Below are 20,082 nucleotides of genomic sequence, written 5' to 3'. Positions count from 1 at the left end.
GCTCATAGCACAGCGACCCTTACCTGTAATAAGATGCCCTGGTTTGACAGAAATGTTTTACTACATAAATGTTTTATTACTGTTGATCCACTCATTATAAATCCCATTTACACATGCCTGACTTAGAAACGGGAAAGCACACTTTGATTAACCTTATATGTGAGGTATAAACACCTGGGACAAAGGCTGAGATCGACAGCACCTGAACATTGCAGTATTTTCCACATATTTTTTCTAGACGTTTTGCTTAAATAAAAACATCAAATAAAACCACCAATACAACACAGTTTTTCTGTCCCCACCATAAGTCAAAGCAGGATTTTTAAATGAGAGAGCTGTGCAGCCTGCAAGCATTCTCCTTCCTGGGACAGCGCTGGGGAACGAGCCGTGCCCCACAGCCTCCCTGAGTTTCGGGCAAGTCGTCTTGCTTCTGAAGCCCCAGGCTCTGGAGTCCCAGCGTTGTTTCATCGCAGCAGTTTGTGCCTAACTACTGGAGACCTCTGATGCAAAGAATAAAGCTCGGAGAAGAGCAGAAGACCGCTTTTTTTTTTCAAGAATCTGCTTTCAAGTGTGACTCATTCTTTTCAGCATGGGATGGCAGCAGCACAGCCGCTATCGCATCTGCCATCGTCCCAGCGACTGCAGCGCTTCCCCCAGCGCTGAGCGGCCGGAGGACTCAGCCGTGCTTCCTTCCGGGGACTCCGCTGCTCGTTGCTTCCTCCGACAAGCTCCTCGCTTTCAGCGTCGCAAACGCACCTCTGCCCAAACGCCAAACTGCCCTTTACCTAACGTGAAATCTCACGCGTCGCGCTCGCTTAGCGCTCAGCTATTTTTACCGGCCTTTGGAGTCATACGAAACGGACTGCGAACCTCCCAGAGTACAAAAGCAATTGCTCGGGAAAGCTTAAAGCCACGGCCCGAGAGGCGGCGGGCGCGCAGAAAGGAAAAGCGCTCGGCGTTGTGTGCGGCCCTGAGCGCGGCCCGCGGTGCGCGGCGGAGCCCACGGCCGCGCGGCGTGCCGGCTGCGTGGGCCGCGCTGCCTGCCCTCCGTCCCGCGGGGAGCGGCGTACCTCTCCCGGGCAGCGGGGCTTCACTCGCCTGTCACGAACAACGCGCCCCGGGGGCGGGGGGGGCAGCGATCGCCGCGCACCGGAGCTGCCGGCCGGGGATTCCCCGCGGGCGGGCGGCGCTTCCCGCCGTCCCTCACGGCCGCGCAGAGGCGGAAGTGGCGGCGCTGAGGCCGAGCGGCGGCGGCGGCGGCGGCGGCGGGAGGTAAGGGCCCCCCCACACGCACACATGCACGGCACGGCGGCTCGGGGCCCGGTGGGCCGAGGGATGCGCCGCCCCGTGCGGGGGGCGGTAGTTCGCGTGGGGCGGCAGCCCGGCCCCCGCTGCCCCGTGTGGGAGGTGGGGCCCCGGGCCGGAGGTGAGGACCTGAAGCCGCTGCCAGGCTGAGAGCTGCGGCTGGGCAGCCCGATGAACGGGAGGCCCCGGAGACCTGTAGCGGCATGGAGTATCCAAAGGGCATGTAAGAAAAAGGAGACGGACTCTGCAGTGGGATCTGTTGTGATAGGACAAGGGGAAATGGGTTCAAACTAAGAAAGGGCAGATTTAGATCGGAGATAAGGAAGTTCTTTACACTGAGGGCGGTGAGGCAGTGGCACGGGCTGCCCAGAGAGGTGGTGCTGCCCCATCCCTGCAGACAGCCGAGGTCAGGGAACGGGGCCATGAGCACTGATGGAGCTGTGGGTGTTCCTGCTCACTGCAGGGATCAGGAGCAGATGGACCTTAAGGTCCCTTCCAACTCAAACCATTCTAACATTACATTAGCTGGCCAGCAAGGCACAGACACAGTGAGAATGGAGAGGTGGATGTGCCATCATCCAGGGGACATACTGGGAGAGGGATCCTAAAAGAGCTAGGACCTAAAATGAAGAGAGACCCCCCAAGTGCATGGCTGCACAAGTCAGGGCTTAGCAGTGCAGCGCTGGAAGTCATACATGTGCACTGAACCACACAGAGTTTGTGTGCCCAAACTGATTTCACGTCCCCTCCAACACCCGTGGCCTCAGGACCGGTCAAAGTCCAAGGTGACAGCACCAGGGTAAAGGCAGTTCTTCTGGGCCCTGTGTGGCCGCAAAGCCTGCTCTGCTTTATTAGGAGCAGGTTACAAGCCCCTGATTGGCACTGGTGAAGAGAAACGCTGGGATTCCCAGCCTGTGAGAGGGGCTTGTAAGGCTGCACTGTGTTCAGGCTGTGTGTGTCAGCAGCTCTGCAGTGTGTTTTGTGCTGGGTCCTACATAGGATCCTGCTGTGGTTATGATTTGCATCAGGCTCTGTGCATCTCTTCTCATGTTGTGCTGTATCTCAGGATTTTGGAGGCTTTGCACCATAGATTATCTTTGCTGGATAGGCAGGTTTGGATTCTCTGGAGCATACTTCTCAACAGCTTTGTAAACAGAGAGCAAAGCCTTTACAGTGGCTGTGGGGGTTACTGATACTGCATGCGAGGTTGGAAAGATCTGATACACCTTGTTACTGTAAAGTTCTAGGTAAATCAGTTTGCAATCTACAGTCCCAGCATACATCTTGGTGTTGTGATCTTACTGTGCTGAGGAGAAATGAGGCTATAGAGTATTTTTGGACTACAAATGGATTCCAGTGGAGAACGAACACAGAGTTTTGTGAGCTGCCAAGTCTTCGGGTCACCAAGTCCCATTGTGCTGATCTTTACAAAATAACAGTAAATTCTTTAAAGGGTATACTTGCATTAGCAACATTGCTACCTCCTTCAAAAAACAAGGGCACATCCTTATGATCTTGTCATGCTTGTGCTCTGCTGATATCAGGCCATTTTTTCTGTGGTCTCTCAGGTGACCTGTATGATTTTGTAGGTGCTGAAGATGGCAGGTAGCTCGGCTCCATGGATCGGCAGCGCATACCTCTTCCTTCAGTCAACATGCAAGACTATCATTCTGCCAAACCTCTATGAAAGCTCTCAGAAGAAGCCCTGCGTGTTCAAGGCACTGAAGCTTGCATTAGCAGGTACCCATCCTCTCTGGTGTCCTGGCAAACTGAAATCTCATGTCTTGCCTTAGTTTAATCCCCCCACTCAAAGGTAAGGAACGCTGGTACTTACTCTACAAATCCAAGACACAGCTAACAGATAGGATGACTGCAATTTCATGCAACCTAGTCCATCTCTTTCACAATTTCAGGCAGTGATTTGACTTTGGGTACAACTGGATGCAAAACCTTCTCTGTCATCCATGCTAACATATCTCCCTCGTAACTGAGATGGGCTAGTGTAGGGATAACAGATGTATAGTTAACAGAATAAACAGTTCAAATAGTATGCTAGTGAAGATGTATAACAGGAAAGATTATCACAGTGGAAGAGGATAATCAAAAATAGATGGAATGTTCAGCTGTGCCCCAGGCTTGCAGTGGAAAAACTCCAAAGGGAGCAATCTCCAGAGATCCTTCCCTAGTGACAGTCAGCCCTTAAATGGGGTCTGGGAGAGGTGGAGCCTCTCCTCAGGCATGGAGAAGGCTGAGTTACTTAACAAGTTCTTTGCCTCAGTCATCACTGCCATGCAGGCTTCCCTTGCTTCTTGTGTCACTGAAGTTCTAGGTGGGGGTCAGGGGAGCAAAATCCCTCCCACTGTAGGAGCAGAGCAATTTGGAGACTGCCTCACAAGGCTGAGTGTGTATGGGACCAGATGGTAAGCTGGCTGCTGTGGTTGCCAAGCTGCTCTCCATCATATATGAAAAATCATAGCTGTCATGCAGAGTCCACAGTAACTGGAAATAGGGGAACGTCACTCCCATTTTTAAGAAAGGGATAAAGGAAGACCTGGGTAACTACGGGGCAGTGAGCCTTATCTCTGTGCCTGGGAAGATCATGGAACAGGTCCTCTTGGAATTCATGCTAAGGCACGTGCTAGAAGAGGTGATCCAAGAAGCCAGTGTGGCTTCACGAAGGGCAGATTGTACAGAACAGGCTGGGGATGGACTGTCTGGAGAGCAGCTCTGGGGGTCTTGATAGATAACAAGCTGAACGTGAACTCTAGCAACCCAGAAATACAAGGTGTCAGGGGAAATGATTAACTCCCTCTGCTTAGCACTCATTAGAATCTAGAATACTGCACCCAATTTTGGGTAGTACAGGAAAGACATTGATAATGTGGAGCAAGTTCAGCAGAAGGCCACCAGGATGCTTGGTGAGGAGGTGCTGAGGAGCTGGGCCTGTTCACCCTGGAGCAGAGAAGGATTTGGGGGCACCTTCCACCAACCTGCCAATACCTGCAGGGAGGCTAGCCAGGGAGAGAATGACACACACTGATGGTGGTGCATGGGGAATGAGAGACAACGGGCATAAACCAAAACAAGAAAGGTAGGCAATGGATATGAGATCAAACATTTTCCTCTCAAGAGCAATCAAGCAGTTGCCCAGTTGTGTGTTCTCTGTCCTGGCATAGATAAAGTCCTTAGCAACTTGGTCTGACCTCAGAACTGACACTGCTTGGCAAAGGAGGATGTGCTAAAGACTTCCTGGGCTTCCTTCCAACTTGTACTGTCCTGTGAATGATCCTATTTTATGAATGTTTATTTAAGCACATTTATGTAGGAGGGCAAAAGATTGCAATTGGTATGAAACTTGATTCTCTGCTACAGAAACATGACTTCCTATTTTGAAGGCCATTTTTTATATTAGTGATAGCCAACAGAAGTTATTTTCTGACTTTAATAGGCACAATTACATTAGCTTCAGCTGTACTTAACACTATTTACATCAAAAACAGGTCTTGAGATACAGATAGCCATAGAAGTATGTTCCTTTACCTACCTGTGCACCAAGCGGATTGCAGACTAGTAGTAATTTGAAGAGTTTATCATATTTACCCAGAACAGCTGTCACAGTGCTTTTTACTTGTCATACAGCTGAGGACATAGTGTTTAACTGGGTTTGTGCAACTGTACTGTAATTTCTTCTGGCAGTCATCCATTTAACAAAGCTGGCTAGTTGATCCGGTGCAAGCCAGCTCCACATCCAAAGATGTGAAACAGCAGGAAGCCCAACAGTGTTGTCCGGTTAGGATCAATTTATGCCTGCTTTGTTCCAGTGGAATGTGCATCTGCTCACACATTTAAAGGAAAGCTCTCAGTAATGCTAAACTCTACCATGCTCATTTGTACCTAGAAAGGACATGAAATCTGAAGCTGTCAGAAGTTTAAGAAAGAAGCTGTTTTTGAAGTTGAAGAAAGGTTTCCATATCTGTAGAACTTTTCCCTACCCCAGCCCTCTTGCCCTGTTATGCAGGCTTTTATTTAATTAGCATGTACAGAACACAAAGCACGAAGGAAGCAATTAACATACAAGGGCCTTTCTGATCAGTAATCCTGCACAGAGTTAAAATGCTTCTCCTAAGTACGTAGTCCAAGTTATGCATCTAGCCCAAACTAAAGCTTCTGATGCAACCAATACACTGTAAACCCTGTAATACCACTGTTAGTGCATACTTTAATTGCCAGGTCATTTGTCCTAGCTAATGCAGAACACACAGGTCTGCTTTGCCTAAAGTATTCCTCGGGCACATTTAAATAATGTCTTAATGTGTGGTTTAGAAATCACTGATACAGAGCAGCAGTCTGAGCAGATCCATCCATACTGCTTTGTGCAGCAACAGACCAAGAGATTAATTTGGGTAGGGAAGCAGTACAGCCAGCCTCCCACAGGCCTCTGCTGCAAGAGAGAGCAAAGGAGACAAGGTAGATGTACACAGCTAATTGAATTTAAGCACTGCTAGGAGAAGGAAGGATGAATGCCTGACCTCTCTCTGTTGTTCATGGCTCTCAAGCTCCCTCCACACTAACTTCAGAAGGTCCATCCTTATCTTGTCCTTGCTGACATTTATTGTGAATTAATTCTTTGTGCAAAGAAATTTAACAAGGCCCCACTCTGACAGCTGAAATTCTTGTGGCTGGGTCTGTCTTGTAGCTGGGTCTGTCACTTGCATGAAGGCATCAAGCCAGAAGTTACCTCTGGACACAGGGGTGGGGAAGAAATACTAGGTCTCCTTCCAGGACCTTTATTGCTGCATAAAACTCCAGCCACGGAGACAGAAATCTGGCTCAGAACTGAGCTGAACTGTGCGTTTTCATCATGTATCCTGTTGTGTACTGGTTTAATCTAGCCATTTCTTCCCTAAAAGTGGAACCTTGAACTTAAAGCCTCCCCCAGTGAACTGCGCTGGGATAATTATGTGGGCTGTAGTACCCAACAGCTTCATCTGGATGCCACACTTCAGGGATTCATCATTGCAGGGCAGCAAAATCTTAATCCTTTCCTCTTGGTTTTATATACAGGCTTTTCATCCCAGAGGACTTTATCACAGAAGATGATTGAAAAGCTACTCCATTGCAGGCTTGGTGGTGGATGGGAGTGGGTCTGGGTTGTCTGTCGCGTGCCTGGATAGTGACTCTGCTCACTTCTCCCTGCCAGACTCCACCGGCAGCGTGAATGGGGTGGACATGCTCAAAATGCACTGCAGCCACCCACACCTGATAGTCCAGCTCAAATTCTGCAAGCGGGAGAACTGCCGCCGGTTCCTGCGGAGCTACCGGGAAAGAGAGCTCCAGACATCCCTCCAGAACCACCTCCAGCTCTCCTTGGCCATGACCACAGTGCTTCTAGAAATGGAGCTGAAGGCTGGCAATGAGCATCTGGACAATATGCTGAAGGATGAGGATCGCTGCCTGGAGTGCATCTACAGAGAAAAGGTGAATGGGAGAGGGAGGGAAGCCAAGTAGTAATGAGAAGCAGTAGCACAGGATGCAAAGTGGGTGCACATCCTGCTCTGGCTCTGCGCACTGGGGTGCCAGTTTCTTCTTCACAATATTAATATGGAGAAGAGCTCTGCCCTTCCCAGAAACTATCTGGGCACTTTTCTGGAAGGGCCATAGAGTTGCCTCCACCTTTCTCCCCTGCCTCGCACACCTCTTCCTCAGCAATGGTAACTGTTCCTAAAATGGGCACGAGCATGAACACCGTGCATTGCACCAACAGCTCGTGACAGAGTGGGGACATGCAGCATCTGCTGCCAGCAGGAGTAGGCTGCTATTCTGACAGAGATGACTCTCTCTCAAGGATGACATCTAAAATCTAGCTCATCTCACACTTTGGCACTGGCACGCTAGTCCTACTAGCAGGAGCAGTGGGATCTTGTGATCTTACACAAAAGCAAAGCACCTGATGTGATTAAACTCATTGTCTTTTTTCTCTCCTGCTGTTCTTGTTCCACCTGGAACTACTATTATCTGACAGCTTTGCTTCCTTCTCGGTGGTCCTTAGGAATAGGAATTAGGAATAGGAATCCTTAGGAATTAGAAATTCCTGCCTCCACAGGAAGATTAGGTACAAGAGCATGTCCTGGCAGGTTGCTTTTCTGCAAGCATAGTGATGAAATGCAAACTGTTCACCCAGGACCAAACATGTGATAACACACACCCTTTCAACTTCTGCTTGCTGCTCCCTCCCTCTGATGAATTAGCTGACTGGACAAGAGAAATGGTTGGACTAGGAGCAATTTTGTGCGGCTTGAAAGTAGTCACTGATGCATGTGACAGACCCAGGAGGGGGATAGTGCCCATTTCATATCACATTGTAGATAGAAATTCACAGATTTACTGTCAGAACTCCATCAGACTATCTTATTTGACCAATTTACAACACAGGCTATTGCTATCTCACTGCTTCTCTCTCAACACCATGATCTTAAGCCACACTGAAAACCTGCCCTCCATATAAATACCTATACCTCTGTGTGATGGTGAACCTGGCACAAATCATCAGTGCTGTTTGCTTTACAGCCCGACCGCCTGCGGGATGAGGAAATCGCAGAGCTGGAGGAACACCTCAAGGGCCTGATTCTTCACCAGAACATAAACAACAACATGCCTTCCAAGGACTACATGTCACCGAACTCCCCATCTCTACCTTCTCAAGGCAGCTCCCTTTCCCCACAAGTCACGTTTCTTTTTCAGGGACAGCAGTTTGGTGAGTAACTAGAATTGAGCCAGAGAACCTCAAAAGTCCAAAAGGGAGCATTAATGTCACCGCGTGGTTGGGTTTACCTCAGGTAAACCAAGAATCTCTGAGCTTCACATGGGGAAGGAGTGGCAGTAGTACTAAGATACTGCCACACTACTTCAGATCAGGTCTCAGCTCATTTTCGCCCTGGGATGTCTTGCTGGCCTGCTTAGCCCAGGCTCCCTGCGGTGCACCACTTGTTTCTGGTGATGTCCATTGCAGAAGGCTTTCAGGTAGTCCCTTGTAGCAGTTTTGGCTTGAGATCAGCTTGGTCTTTTCCAAATGTGCTTAAGGTGTGTGAACAGTCCCCAGTGCTAAACAGCTGAGGAGTGAGCTGCTGTCTGCATTTCAGTATTTTAAGGATGTATAGCTAGGGAGCAGGGGGCTTGGTCAGAAAGGCCTGGCTGAGTTGCTTTTGAAAGGCTGAAAAAAACCCCAGTGTCAGAGAAAATTGAGCTCTGGCAAAGCACAGGACAGACTCATCCCTGGGAAGGAACTTCTTCACAGTGCAGTGACGGAGCACTGGCACAGGCTGCACAGAGAGGTGGTGGAGTCTCCTTCTCTGGAGATGTTCAAGACCTGCCTGGACGCCTACCTGTGCAACCTGGGCTAGGGAGCAAGCCCAGATACCCTGATGTTGAGGAAGGATTTTGGAAGGGGAATGGCCTGAGCCTGACAGGAGCCCAGACATGCCAGAGCTGGGAGCAGGTAAGTGGCACCCAAGCCACTGGCACTACTCAGTTGATTTTCCCTTGCCAGTATTAGAGGATTGTGTCAGAGTGCACAAGCCCCTGCCCGCAGCAAACCGGTCCCTTTAGCCTCACTGCTCTTGCACTTCTGCTCCGAACACAGTGCTGCCCAGGTGTTACAACACCAGCAGACAAGCAGAGCAGCACAGCTGTTTAACAACTCACTGTGACTTCTGAACAGCCTCCCAGCTGCACAGAACACTGAGCAAACCTCAGATTGACCCTGCCTACATTACATCAGACATGAAATCATATGTTTTATCTGCCCTCTGTCCATTTCAGACAATAGATCACTCACACCAGCTGACCACCAGAAATTTGCCAAGCTTGTGTCCAAGAAGTGGAAGCAAGTGGGTCGCTCTTTGCAGAAGAACTGCCGGGCCCTGAGAGATCCTGCCATTGATAACCTGGCCCACGAATATGACTGAGAGGGACTGTATGAACAAGCCTATCAGATGCTTCTCCGGTTTATCCAGTCAGAGGGGAAGAAGGCAACGATAGCGCGACTCATTGCAGCCCTGGAAGAAAATGGTCTCACCAGCTTGTCTGAGGAGCTCTTGGGCCTCCATTCCAATGAGGACGACTCCTAGAGCCCAGAGGGTAGTGGCTTTGCTGAGGGCTTTCTTGCTTCAGCTAGTGTATTGAGACTACTGCTAGCGTCAGGGAATGTAAAGCCTTGAAATTCACTGCAGGTTTATGTGCTGTTGGGAGTGCCTGTGGCAGTTTCTGTGCTCCCAGAAGCCAACACGGGGCTCTGATGTTCCCTCTTTCTTTCTGTTTCCAGAAGTTGATGTTACTTTCCCATGAACCACTGAAAGAGGCTTTCAGGCTGTCTTCCTTCAGGACTGAAATGTCACAGAGAAGCAGCCAGGAAAGTTAATGAGCCCCAGGGGAAGGTGGGAAGAGGTGAAAAACAAGGAAGGCATCTCAGAGAATTTCTTTGGGAAGCAAAGCCAGTGTTTCTTAGATGTGGCCCTGGGCCATCACCTGGAGAGCTGCAATATATTTTCTTATATTGACATTTATGCCTTCAGGCATGACACTGCGCAAAGACAAATGAAAAGTCAATTTTATATTGTTTTCTTTGTTATTCAAATGAGGAACATCACAGCAAGTATACCTGTCCTGCTGTACCCTGCTGTAGTTCCTTCCCACCCCACCACGTGAAGGTTCCCCTTTACAGTCATCGTCTTCCACAGGGCACAAGATCACTGCTGTAGAACTGCTTTCTGTCAAAACAACGTGGATAAGCACAAATTCAGAGGACAACTCCCAGCTCTTTCAGGACCATGGTGAGCTACAATATATTGACATCTAGCACTTCTCACCAGCCTGGAGGAGTGAAAAAGAAAACAGTGCTGCAAGAAAAATCTACCGCCTTAGGGTCAGCAAGCTACCTACAGGACTGATTGGAACTGCTGCTGTACAGTACAGTGCAGCATCAGACACCAGCCAGACCCTGCTGAGCAGGCCTCTCCAACCAGCTGGCTGCCAGTGCCTTTGCTCTAACTGTCCTTGGCCTGCTGAGTTCACCAGAGAGTGTTGCTTGCTCACACATCCTGAGTGTCAGGATTTGAACAGAGCCTTTCCAACAGCAGCGTTGTTGCTGTGTGACACTTGGGCATCAGCTTCTGTGCCTGGACATACCTGCCTTGCTTTTGGGGGCGAAATATTGCTTACAAGAGGAAGCACCCAAAACTCAGGGCTGATTCCTGCTTTCAGTTTCTGTGGGATAAAACTACTGTCTCCTGCTGTCTTGATGCAGGCTGCAGCAGAGTAGATTTCATACCTTTACCTATACCAAAGCACAGAGCAACAAGTTTCTAGCACAACGTGAGTCCCATGAAGCACAACCTGCTTTGACATACTCCCTATTTTTTACTGATAATTTTTACTTAGGCTTCTCTGTTAATTCTCTCCTTTGACCTTCCCGTCCATAGGAAGGAGCAGCCAGTGGGTCCTGGAAGTTATGTCATATGGAGAGGGGGCAGAAGAGGGAAGAATGTTTTCTGTGTCCTGTCCTTTCCCTTCCAGCAATACCAGGGCTCTCCGCAAAAGGAAGTGAGTGTCTCTGCCAGGTTTTCTTTTGGAACCAGCAGAGTGATGCTGATCTTCGTTAGTTCAGGCTGCAGTGGGTGCACCTCAAAACATTTAACTTTTCCTGACTGGGGAGCTCTGTTCAGCAGCAACCCACCTGGTCAGTGGTATTTAAAAAAAAGTCAGAAACATGAAAATTACTTTAAGGGCAGCAATGTTTGTTCTTTATTTTACAACAAATGACCTTTCAGAAAACATGATTGTATGCATGGTCTGCTGCCTCTTTGGTAGTGAATATTTCTAAGTTCTCAGTCTATAGGTATTCATGTGCTCAATATTCACACACAGTTTTAAGGCAGTGGCCCACTGGTGTGAGCTGCTAGCTTTTATATCATTTCTTAGTGCTCAAAATGAGAAATACTTATTCTTCAGCATCAACTTCAAGTAGAAAAAACTTTCTCTGCTGTTATTATAGAGGACTAAACATGAACACTTTTTGTTTTCTTTTTAATGCAAGCCTTGTGCATTTTGTTCCTTTGCTAGCAGTTGGACTGTGTGTTTCCTCTTACTCACAGATTCCCTCCCAAAAGTGCCATTAAGTGCTGGAGCTCCTGGCAACCTTTCTGGAATATCGTCATCCTTCACAGGTACCCTCATTGCAGAGATGCAAAGGAAAATGGTTTTCCAGTGATATTCCATAGCAGTATTATCCTGAGCACATGGGGTGGTTTGGGACCATAGCTGGGATTGTTTTATGCCTTTTCAAAAATCAGGTATACCAGTAGTCATATGTTACGTGCAATGCACGTTTTGATTCTGGTCTCAAGCAGACTCCTTCCTGCTAAAAGAGTTGGGGTTTTTCATTTGGTGCAAACATAGAGGCAGTTTTCACAGGTGCCTTAAAATGAAATAGATAAATTATGACATGAGAACCTGGTGTCATTTCCGTTGAGTTGACATGTGGTTAGGGAATGACTCTGTACTTGGGCCTGTTTTATGCAGAAGACTTTATAGCTATTTTGCACCAGCATGCCAGGACAAGGGAACTTACAGCGTGCAGGACAGGAAGAAGCACTCACAAACCAAAAACATCAGCAGAGATTTGTTGAAGAAATTGTTGAGGAGTCTCTCTACCTGTGTTGGCAATGCAGTGAGTGAGGTCCTTTCCAATCCCTTCAATTCTGTGACTCTGTGAGTGAAACCAGAGAGTTACTTGCTGGGGATACCTGCTGGAAAGACAGCAGTCAGTGCTGGATGCTGACTTTCTTCCTTTCCTGAGCAAAGTTGTTGCACATTGCCCCTACTCTGGTGCCAAGATATGCAGGTGACCCTCCCTTAGAACTGCTTATACTGATTAGCTAACATCTATTGTGTGAGATAGGCTAAGAGCAGAGCTGCAGCTGAGTTGGGCCTCACCCATGTCCCTATGTGTAGAGATATGCCTGAAAAGAATACTGGTGGGGAGGTGATGAAAACAGCACACAATATTAAAAGCAAATGAAGATAGTGATTGGTTCTATGTAAAAAGTGAAACAATAGACAAAATGTAAAACAGCAGAAACCAGGCCAAAGCACATGGCCAGGGAGGGATCCGAGAAGGCTTTTGTAGTGGTGCAGACTGTTTCTGTGGTTTTAGCAGTGTTTCAGATTGGAATGAGGCTCCTTTCAATCTGCCAGAAGGAATCAAAATGAATCCAAAGGAGGTTTTGAGCGATTTGTTTTGGCACAGCAGAGCTACAGCTGGGCAGCAAGAAGGAGTGGAAGTCAAAGTGCACAGCATGAGGTTTCTCAGAATGTAAACAAAGGGAGCACCCAGATGCAAAATGGGCACAAAGGAGAGCAATGGACTGCACTGGAAGACAGAGCCGACATTAGGCCTCTTGGATGCCAGTGAAAAATACACCATGGATTGTAATATACCTGCTGAAAAAGACTGTGCATCATCCCAGCTGATGAATCAAAGCAGGGGCAGGGAAGGTGTTTTCCGACAGCTTTAGTTCTCAAAAGCTGCATCTGCCTATGGACAAGTTGACTCAGAAAGGAGGACAGTGTTTTAGTTTGATTGGAAGCATTTGAATATCACAAGCCAGATCGAAAAGAAATAATAAAATGAACTTCCAGTTTTTCACAGGAAGTCAAATTAAAAACAGATGTCAATTGACCACATGCAGCAATGCTTTCCAGGGCTCCACACAGATGCAGAGGCTGATACATGGACTATTTTTAATACAGAATGGGGTGCTGATGTCCGAGCACTGCAGGTTACAGAACTGCAGGTGAGCCTCCAACTAAAATGGTTTGCTGGAGTTTCTTAGGAAGTCTCACTACTGTATTTGTTTCACAACCTGGACAAAACTGCAGCAGAAAATGTATTCTGCACTGCTGTCAAGATCTGGACAACATTAAGGTCACAAAGTGTGTAGGCTGAGGGAAACCACCTGCCTGGGGAAGTCATAGGTGCCTGGGGAGGAACCTGCTCCAGCAAAAGGCCATCTTGTGTGAAGAAATTGTTTTGTTTTTTTTTTTCCCTTTTGCCATTCATTGAAAAATCTGCTTCAGCACTGAGGAGACATCCTGCTGCTGGGATCACCTCTGCCTTTCAGAGGTACCACAGGGCCACCAAAGTCACACCATGGCAGCTCACCACTGACTCAGAAGGTTAATGTGGCACACAAAGCACTGAGGGGTCCGAGACTCACTTGTTTAGTTTAACTGAAACTTCATACGTAGCTATGAACCTCTGGTGTTGCACATCTGAAACCAAGGCAATACTGGAATGGGGATGCAGAGGGTTTCTTCTGTCCAACTCACTGTGGGATTGGTGAAGTGCTCTGCTTCCCATGGCTGGATCTGGCCATTTGTTTTTTTTCACCAGCCCAACTGTCGAGGCAGTTTTTAAGGCCTGAAGTAGAAAAAAAATCTCTGGATTTCACTGGGCTTGAACTTTTAAAGCCAGTGAAGGAGTTTGGCCAGAGATCTGTAATTAAAATCATTTGGAGATCTGTGGTCAAGTCCCTTAGTCATCAGTGGAAAAATCCCTTGCTGACCTTCTACTTCCAGATTTCCACAATATGCTGCATCAGATTGGGATCAGCCATCTGCAGCTGTGGGCTTCAAAGCCGTGTGTAGGTCTGGGACATTCAGCCTCCAAGGTATTGTCTTCTTTAGGGAAAAAAAGAAAAAACGAATAAAAAAAAAGCACTTCAGTCTATTTTTCTATTCTCTTTTATAAATAAACATATACTTTTGACAAAAAGAGCCTGAGAGACTTCTTTTTTAAACACTTCAAGTGGTGGTGAGAAGAAAGGGGTTCTGAAGTTCTGGCCTCAGCAGCTATCACCAGCTGCCCCAGGAGAATCCAGCTGAATTTTCTGAATGCATAATTGAGTCTTGCTCCAAGGGTGGTGCCCACCTGCAAGTTCATGGCTCCAAAGTCAAAATCCCGCAAAGCCAACACAGCTTCTTTGGCTACTGGCGGCTCACAGATGAGCCTGCTGAGGTAGGTTCACCCCAAAGTGCCATGTGGCACAGCTCCCTGTGTACCTTCCAGGGCTGCTACGTCTGTGGAGCTGCTCCAAGCCTGCACCACTGCTGCTGCCCCAGAGGGCCCTGCTCATGGTGAGCTGTCATGTGGCTCCAGCCTGCTACAGGGGAGCTGCTGCATTTGAAGTTCCCATCTTCTGAAGTGGGTTTGCGCAGGAAGCCATGGGCTGACATGACATGTGCACTCAGGGAAATTCCTTTGGACATGAGCTTGAGAAGAGCAGTATTTCACCCTGACACACTGAAACCTCAGACAGTACTTTAAGTACCAAGATCAGGAACATGCCATGCTCCTGCCATGCTGCGGAGGGTGGGTGCTTCCTGGGTGGGCAGAGCTGGCTTTGTGCCGTATCTTATCTCTCTCCTCTCTCCTCCAGAGCTTTCTCTACGATCTGGATAAGGTAAGCGGGAGCGGTGCCCCGTTCCCTCGCCTCCCCATGTCCCCTCTACACCCACCTTCTCCCACACAGCCAGGCTTGGGACTCTGCACACAGGGTGGCAGAGGACAAAGCAGATGCTGTCGGTGGCTCGCAGCCTGCTGCTTGGGACACGTCCTGTCTCGCAGCAGGAATATGGGGCGGGGCCATATCCTGGCCCTCAGCCCCTCTCAGGGAGCCTCTCACACCGTCTCTGCTTTTCCAGCAAGTGAAGTCAATCGAGCGCTTCCTGCGTTCCATGCTAGCAAGGTAGGAGCTGGGGATCGGGAGCTTCCGTGGCTTTCTGGCCTCTATTTAGCAGCGCTCTTCCCCACCAGGCTCACATGAACCGTGGTGCTCTGGTGGTGCCCAGCCAAAGCTGCAGTGTCCTGAGCAGTGGGAGAGCACGTCGAGGAGCCGCTATCCCTGCTTGCCACTCATCCCCCTGCCCCTCACCGTGCTCCCATCCTGTCCTTGCAGATTGACGAGCTGTATGAAGCCTACTGCATCCAGCAGCGGCTCTGTGATGGCACCCACAACATGGTCAAGGCCTACAGCACGGGCTTGCCAGGCAGCCGAGAGGCACGTGAGAGCCTGGCTAAGGCCAGCAAGAGCTACAGGGAGTACACGGAGGTGAGGCACCCGTCGCTGGGTGGGCTGGGAGGTGCTGACCTGATGGGCTGTGAGTGATGGGTGCTCTGTTCCTTGCCCCCAGAACATGTGCCTGCTGGAGAGCGAGATGGAAAGCCAGCTGGGAGAGTTCCACTTTGGATGAAAGGTAACACATCCCTTCCCAGCCCTGGAGCAGCACTAGCCTGCTGGGTCCTAAAACCCCTCTGCCTTCTCTTGCAGGGCTGGCAGGTTTCGCCCGGCTCTGTGCTGGTGATCAGTATGAGGTTGGTGGAGCCTTGGGGGTAGGGATGGGGATCTGTCCTCCTCCTTCCCGCGGTCCATGTTGAGCCTGAGGGACACGGGTGGGCCTCGTCCTTGGGTGCCGGTGTGCAGCAGGAATATCTGTTGAGGACCTGTGGTGGGTGGCCCTGGGTTGCAGAGAACGCCTAGCCCCATGGATGGTGGACCTGTAGAGGGGTTTGAGTTGGAAGGGACCCTTAAAGGCCGTCTGGTCCCACTCCCTGCAATAAACAGGGACACCCGCAGCTCCATCGGTGCTCAGAGCCCCATCCAGCCTGACCTTGGCTGTCTGAGCAGCATCTCTCTGGGCAGCCTGCTCCATGCCTCTGCTCTTCCCCCAGATCTTTATGAAGTACAGGCGGCAGGGGTGGAAGTTACGGGGACGCATTGAGATGAACAGCAAGCAGGTGTGGGACAGCGAGAAAATGGTTTTCTTGCCTCTCATCACCGAGTTCCTCTCCATCAAGGTAGGGAGCCCCACAGTCAGAGCAGGACGCTGTGGGCAGGAGCTGTGCTGGGACAACAGCTGCAGTGGTTATGTAGGGGACACACAAGGCAGTGAGGGAAGTGGGCCTCGCTCAAAGCCACTCCTTGTTGGGAAAGAGGATGCTGTCCCGTGGTGATGGCATCCTGGCAGCAGCCTCAGCCTGACTGACTGTGGTTACATCTCATCCTCTCCTCCTCCTTCCCCAGGTGACAGAGTTAAAGAGCCTGGCCAACCATGTGGTGGTGGGCAATGTGTCCTGTGAGACCAAGGACCTCTTTGCAGCTCTACCCCGGGTCATGGCTTGGATATCAGCTATTTGGGTACCCACAAACTCAGCCTGGAGGTGATTTGGAAGTGAGTATCTCAGCAAGATTTCCCAGTAGAGTGTGGCAGGAATGGGGACCAACAGCTGGCCTGTCCTGAGCTTTCACCCATCCCCAAATGGGTCTTTGGATCTGGAAAGCCAGAAGTGGACTGCAGAGCACCTTGAAGTGCTGTCCAACACCCTCCAGCTTGCTGCAGTGCTGGGACCTCCTGGCTTAGATGCTTTCCTCACCTCCCTGCTCTCCTCCACAGCCCCTTCCACAAGGACAACCAGCCCTCAGCAGCCAGCACTGTCAACAAGGCCTCCACGGTGCACAAACGTTTCTTTGCTGCCAGCGCGTGTCAGTGAGTTAGGCTCTCAGCTCTGCTAGCATCAAAATAGTTCTCATTACATTTCTCTTCTCAGTGGTTCTCTTCTTCATGGTTCTCTTCTGCACGGTTCTCTTCTTGTTTATAGTGTTCATCATTCAATAAAGTATACAGTTCCCAAAGTGCACGGACCTCCTTTGATGTTTGATGGGATAGCAGGCTGCGCCCTATGGCCACGAAGGAGAAAAGCACCTGCTGGCAAGAGAAGCATTTGCTTCCAGGCTGAGCTGGCTGTGGGGGGCACAGAGAGGAATCGATGCTGCCTGCTGCTGTCTGCGTGGTGTCTTGGGTGTGCCCTGAACGTGCAGAGTACTGAGGGAAAGGGGATGCGGCCACAGAAACCACCGAGAGACAGAAACAGTGCCACTGCCATTGATTGGGTGGTGGGTGTTTGCACTCAGCTGCAGTGAAAACCTTTTTGTTCATAGGTTCATAAGGTTGGAAAGGACCTACAAGATCATCTAGTCCAACCATCCTCCTATCACTATCCCTACCCAACTACTAAATCAAATCCCTTAGCACCTCATCTAAACGCTTCTGGAACAGCACTAGGGACGGTGCCTCACCCACCTCCCTAGGCAGGCCATTCCAGTGCCTGACCACTCTTTCAGAAAAAAAATGTTTCCTCAGGTCTAATCTAAATCTTCCCCGGCACAACTTGTGGCCATTCCCTCTCGTCCTGTCATTATTTGTTATTGTTATTATGAGTTATTATTTGTTATTGTTATTATGAGTTGACTGCCTTGCCATTGGTGACCTCCTCCGGGAATCTTCCTGCACTTCACCCCTTATCACCTCTTCAACATCCAATGCTGCAAATCTATTGCTTAGGGGTATCTGGGGACACTGGGGAGGCAGAGGGGGAGATTGCCCACGGTACCGAGCAGGGTACCGAGCAGGGACTCTCTGCCAGCCCTCCCTGTCCCTCAGATATCCCCCTTCTGCCCTATGGGGACAGGTCAGGGAGTCCACCACCAACTGCGGGGGATCTCCCCGGTGCCTTTCTCTCTGGCACTCTAGGGAGCTACTCCACCAGTCAATCTCCCGCTCACAGTCCCTGATGGCCCTCAGTCTCTCAACCTCCTCTTTCAGTTCAGCCACCATGCTAAGGAGATCTTCCACCTGCTCACACCTTGCACAGGAGAACTGCTTAGCACCCTCATCCATCAGCAGCAGGCTCTGGCACTCCTTGCAACCAGAGACCTGTGTAGCCACACTTCTAGGCAGACCTTCTGTCTGGGTTGCCACAGCCTTTTTAAGGCAAGCCCTCTGTCTAGTAGAGACCATGGCAAAAAAAGAATAAAAACAAATAAATGAAAATTGAAAGTAAATAAAAAAATAAAAATAGTTTATATTAATAATACATATAGATATGAATTGTAATAACTTAAAAATAAATAAATAATAATAATAATTAAAGATATATATATAAAATAAACACAAACAAACAAACAGTGGGTAGTGACACTTCGCTGCCCTCCCTGAGCCCTATTCAGCTGAGGGGTGTGGGTGAGGGCGCTGAAACCCTGGCAACGCCTACGCCTCGTTAGCCTCTCACGAGAACAGCCTAAGGGACTCGCTGCTCTCACTCGGTTCCCGAGAGACAGGAACCTCCGGAAAACCCGCCCTGTACCTCAATCAGCCACTGCAGCTCCGGCTGTGCCGATTTCTAAGCAGTTGATCACGAGGACTGAGTGTTACTTCCGGGATCTGAGCATTTTAAATCCCCCGCCGTTGCCCTGGCAACCCCTATGACACATCAGCCTCTTGCTGTTGCCCTGGCAACGCCTATGACACATCAGTCTCTTGCGAGAGATACTGCAAACCACACAGCCTGAGTCAACCTCCTTGGGACACTGAGAAAAGTCCAAGGCAGAAGGCAGTCTCCTCTCCAGCCTGAAGCTGAAGAGGGGCACTCAAGCAGCCCAACTCCCAGGCTCTGGCGGTTGCCCTCCGTGTTCTGTTGGGCTCCCAATGGTTCCCTGTCCCACTGCCTCATCCAGAGCCACTGGGGCCGTTCAGGCAGCAGGACTGGGTGCTGCAGGAAGTGAATCCTGACAGAGGAGCGCTAATTACCTGCCCTGAGGTAGGGTCTGAGCACCCAATGGGGGTGAGGAGGTCTGGTCTGTTGACTGGAGGACCAACTGTTGCGTGATGCTCAGCAGGGGCAAACTCCCCTAGTAGATCATCTGGGGGAGATGGAGGGGTGTCAGGGGTTGTGAAGTTGCTGTGCAGCTTGCAGTGCTGGCAGTGGCAACTGATTTAGCTGTGGGTTAAAGGAAGCCTCGGGGGGAGAGTGAAGGTTGCGTGTCCTTGGTGACCTTCGTCTTAGCTTTTTCTGCTCTGCTGTATGAAGTTTTTGGGGACATACTAGAGCTTCCACTCAAAACCTGCTTAGAGTTCTCCTGGACTGATGGTCAACTGAGAAGCATACGTGCTCGATCCAAAATTGAGGTGCCAGCATTGGAGGCATCACTCATCAATCGTCCTTTGGACCAACAGACCTGGAGCACAGGAGGACTGCAGTCCTCTTGTTCCTGGCTGCTTACAGCCTCTACCAAACCTCAGTGAGGCCGTGAATTCCTTCTGTCCAGTGGGGCTCATTTCCTTATCCTGCTCATCTCCTAATGCTGGAGCACAGCAAGGCCCTGGGCTGCTGCTGTGCCCTGCTGGAGGTAGGGGAAATGGGATGGGGGATGGAGGTAGATGTCGTGGGCATGATGAAAAGGATTAATTTCGAGCAAAGTTAAATTACAGCTTGAAAATTGTAACAGATAATCCAGTTATTCTCAAGACCCAGTAATAAAGCGCAGAAATCCAGATTAATGTTGTATCATCCCCATTACATCTCTCTTGAAAAAATAATTATTTCCAGCTTGAAATCCTGTCTCTTGCTGCAGCACGTCCTTGTGCCTGCAGGGTAGGGCTGTTCTGGGAAGCAAGGAGATGAAAACTAGGTTCCTTGTCTGCTAAACCCTGCAGATAAGGGTGCCTCTAAGCAGGAGAAAACTGCTCTGCTGCACTAAACTTCCAGGCTGGGAAGCGTGCTGACAATTTTGTGCCCCTTGAGAAGCTCAGATAGGCATCCTGTCACTTGGGAGCAGCCCACAGAAGCTTAGATACTGTCTGTCTCTTACCCCTTATGGGATTTCT

General features: G+C 49.6%; 1 protein-coding gene across 1 annotated transcript; it reads left to right on the top strand.

Annotated features, from left to right (window-relative positions):
• Window positions 1–2,894: 2,894 nt before the first annotated feature.
• On the top strand, window positions 2,895–10,189 carry LOC136046775 (tumor necrosis factor receptor type 1-associated DEATH domain protein-like). The gene is given in 5 exon segments (XM_065733517.1): window positions 2,895–3,045; window positions 6,506–6,783; window positions 7,873–8,059; window positions 9,124–9,441; window positions 9,626–10,189. Coding segments are annotated over 4 exon segments (915 nt in total). The 5' UTR covers window positions 2,895–2,903; the 3' UTR covers window positions 9,432–9,441; window positions 9,626–10,189.
• The last annotated feature ends 9,893 nt before the right edge of the window (window positions 10,190–20,082 follow it).

The sequence above is a fragment of the Cyrtonyx montezumae genome, unplaced genomic scaffold (genome assembly GCF_038088225.1).
Source record: "Cyrtonyx montezumae isolate F1298 unplaced genomic scaffold, pur_monq_1.0 scaffold_17, whole genome shotgun sequence".
In the NCBI taxonomy this organism is placed as follows: domain Eukaryota; kingdom Metazoa; phylum Chordata; class Aves; order Galliformes; family Odontophoridae; genus Cyrtonyx; species Cyrtonyx montezumae.
The sequence above is the reverse complement of the archived record's forward strand: the minus strand, read 5'-3'. Positions and strand labels throughout refer to the sequence as shown.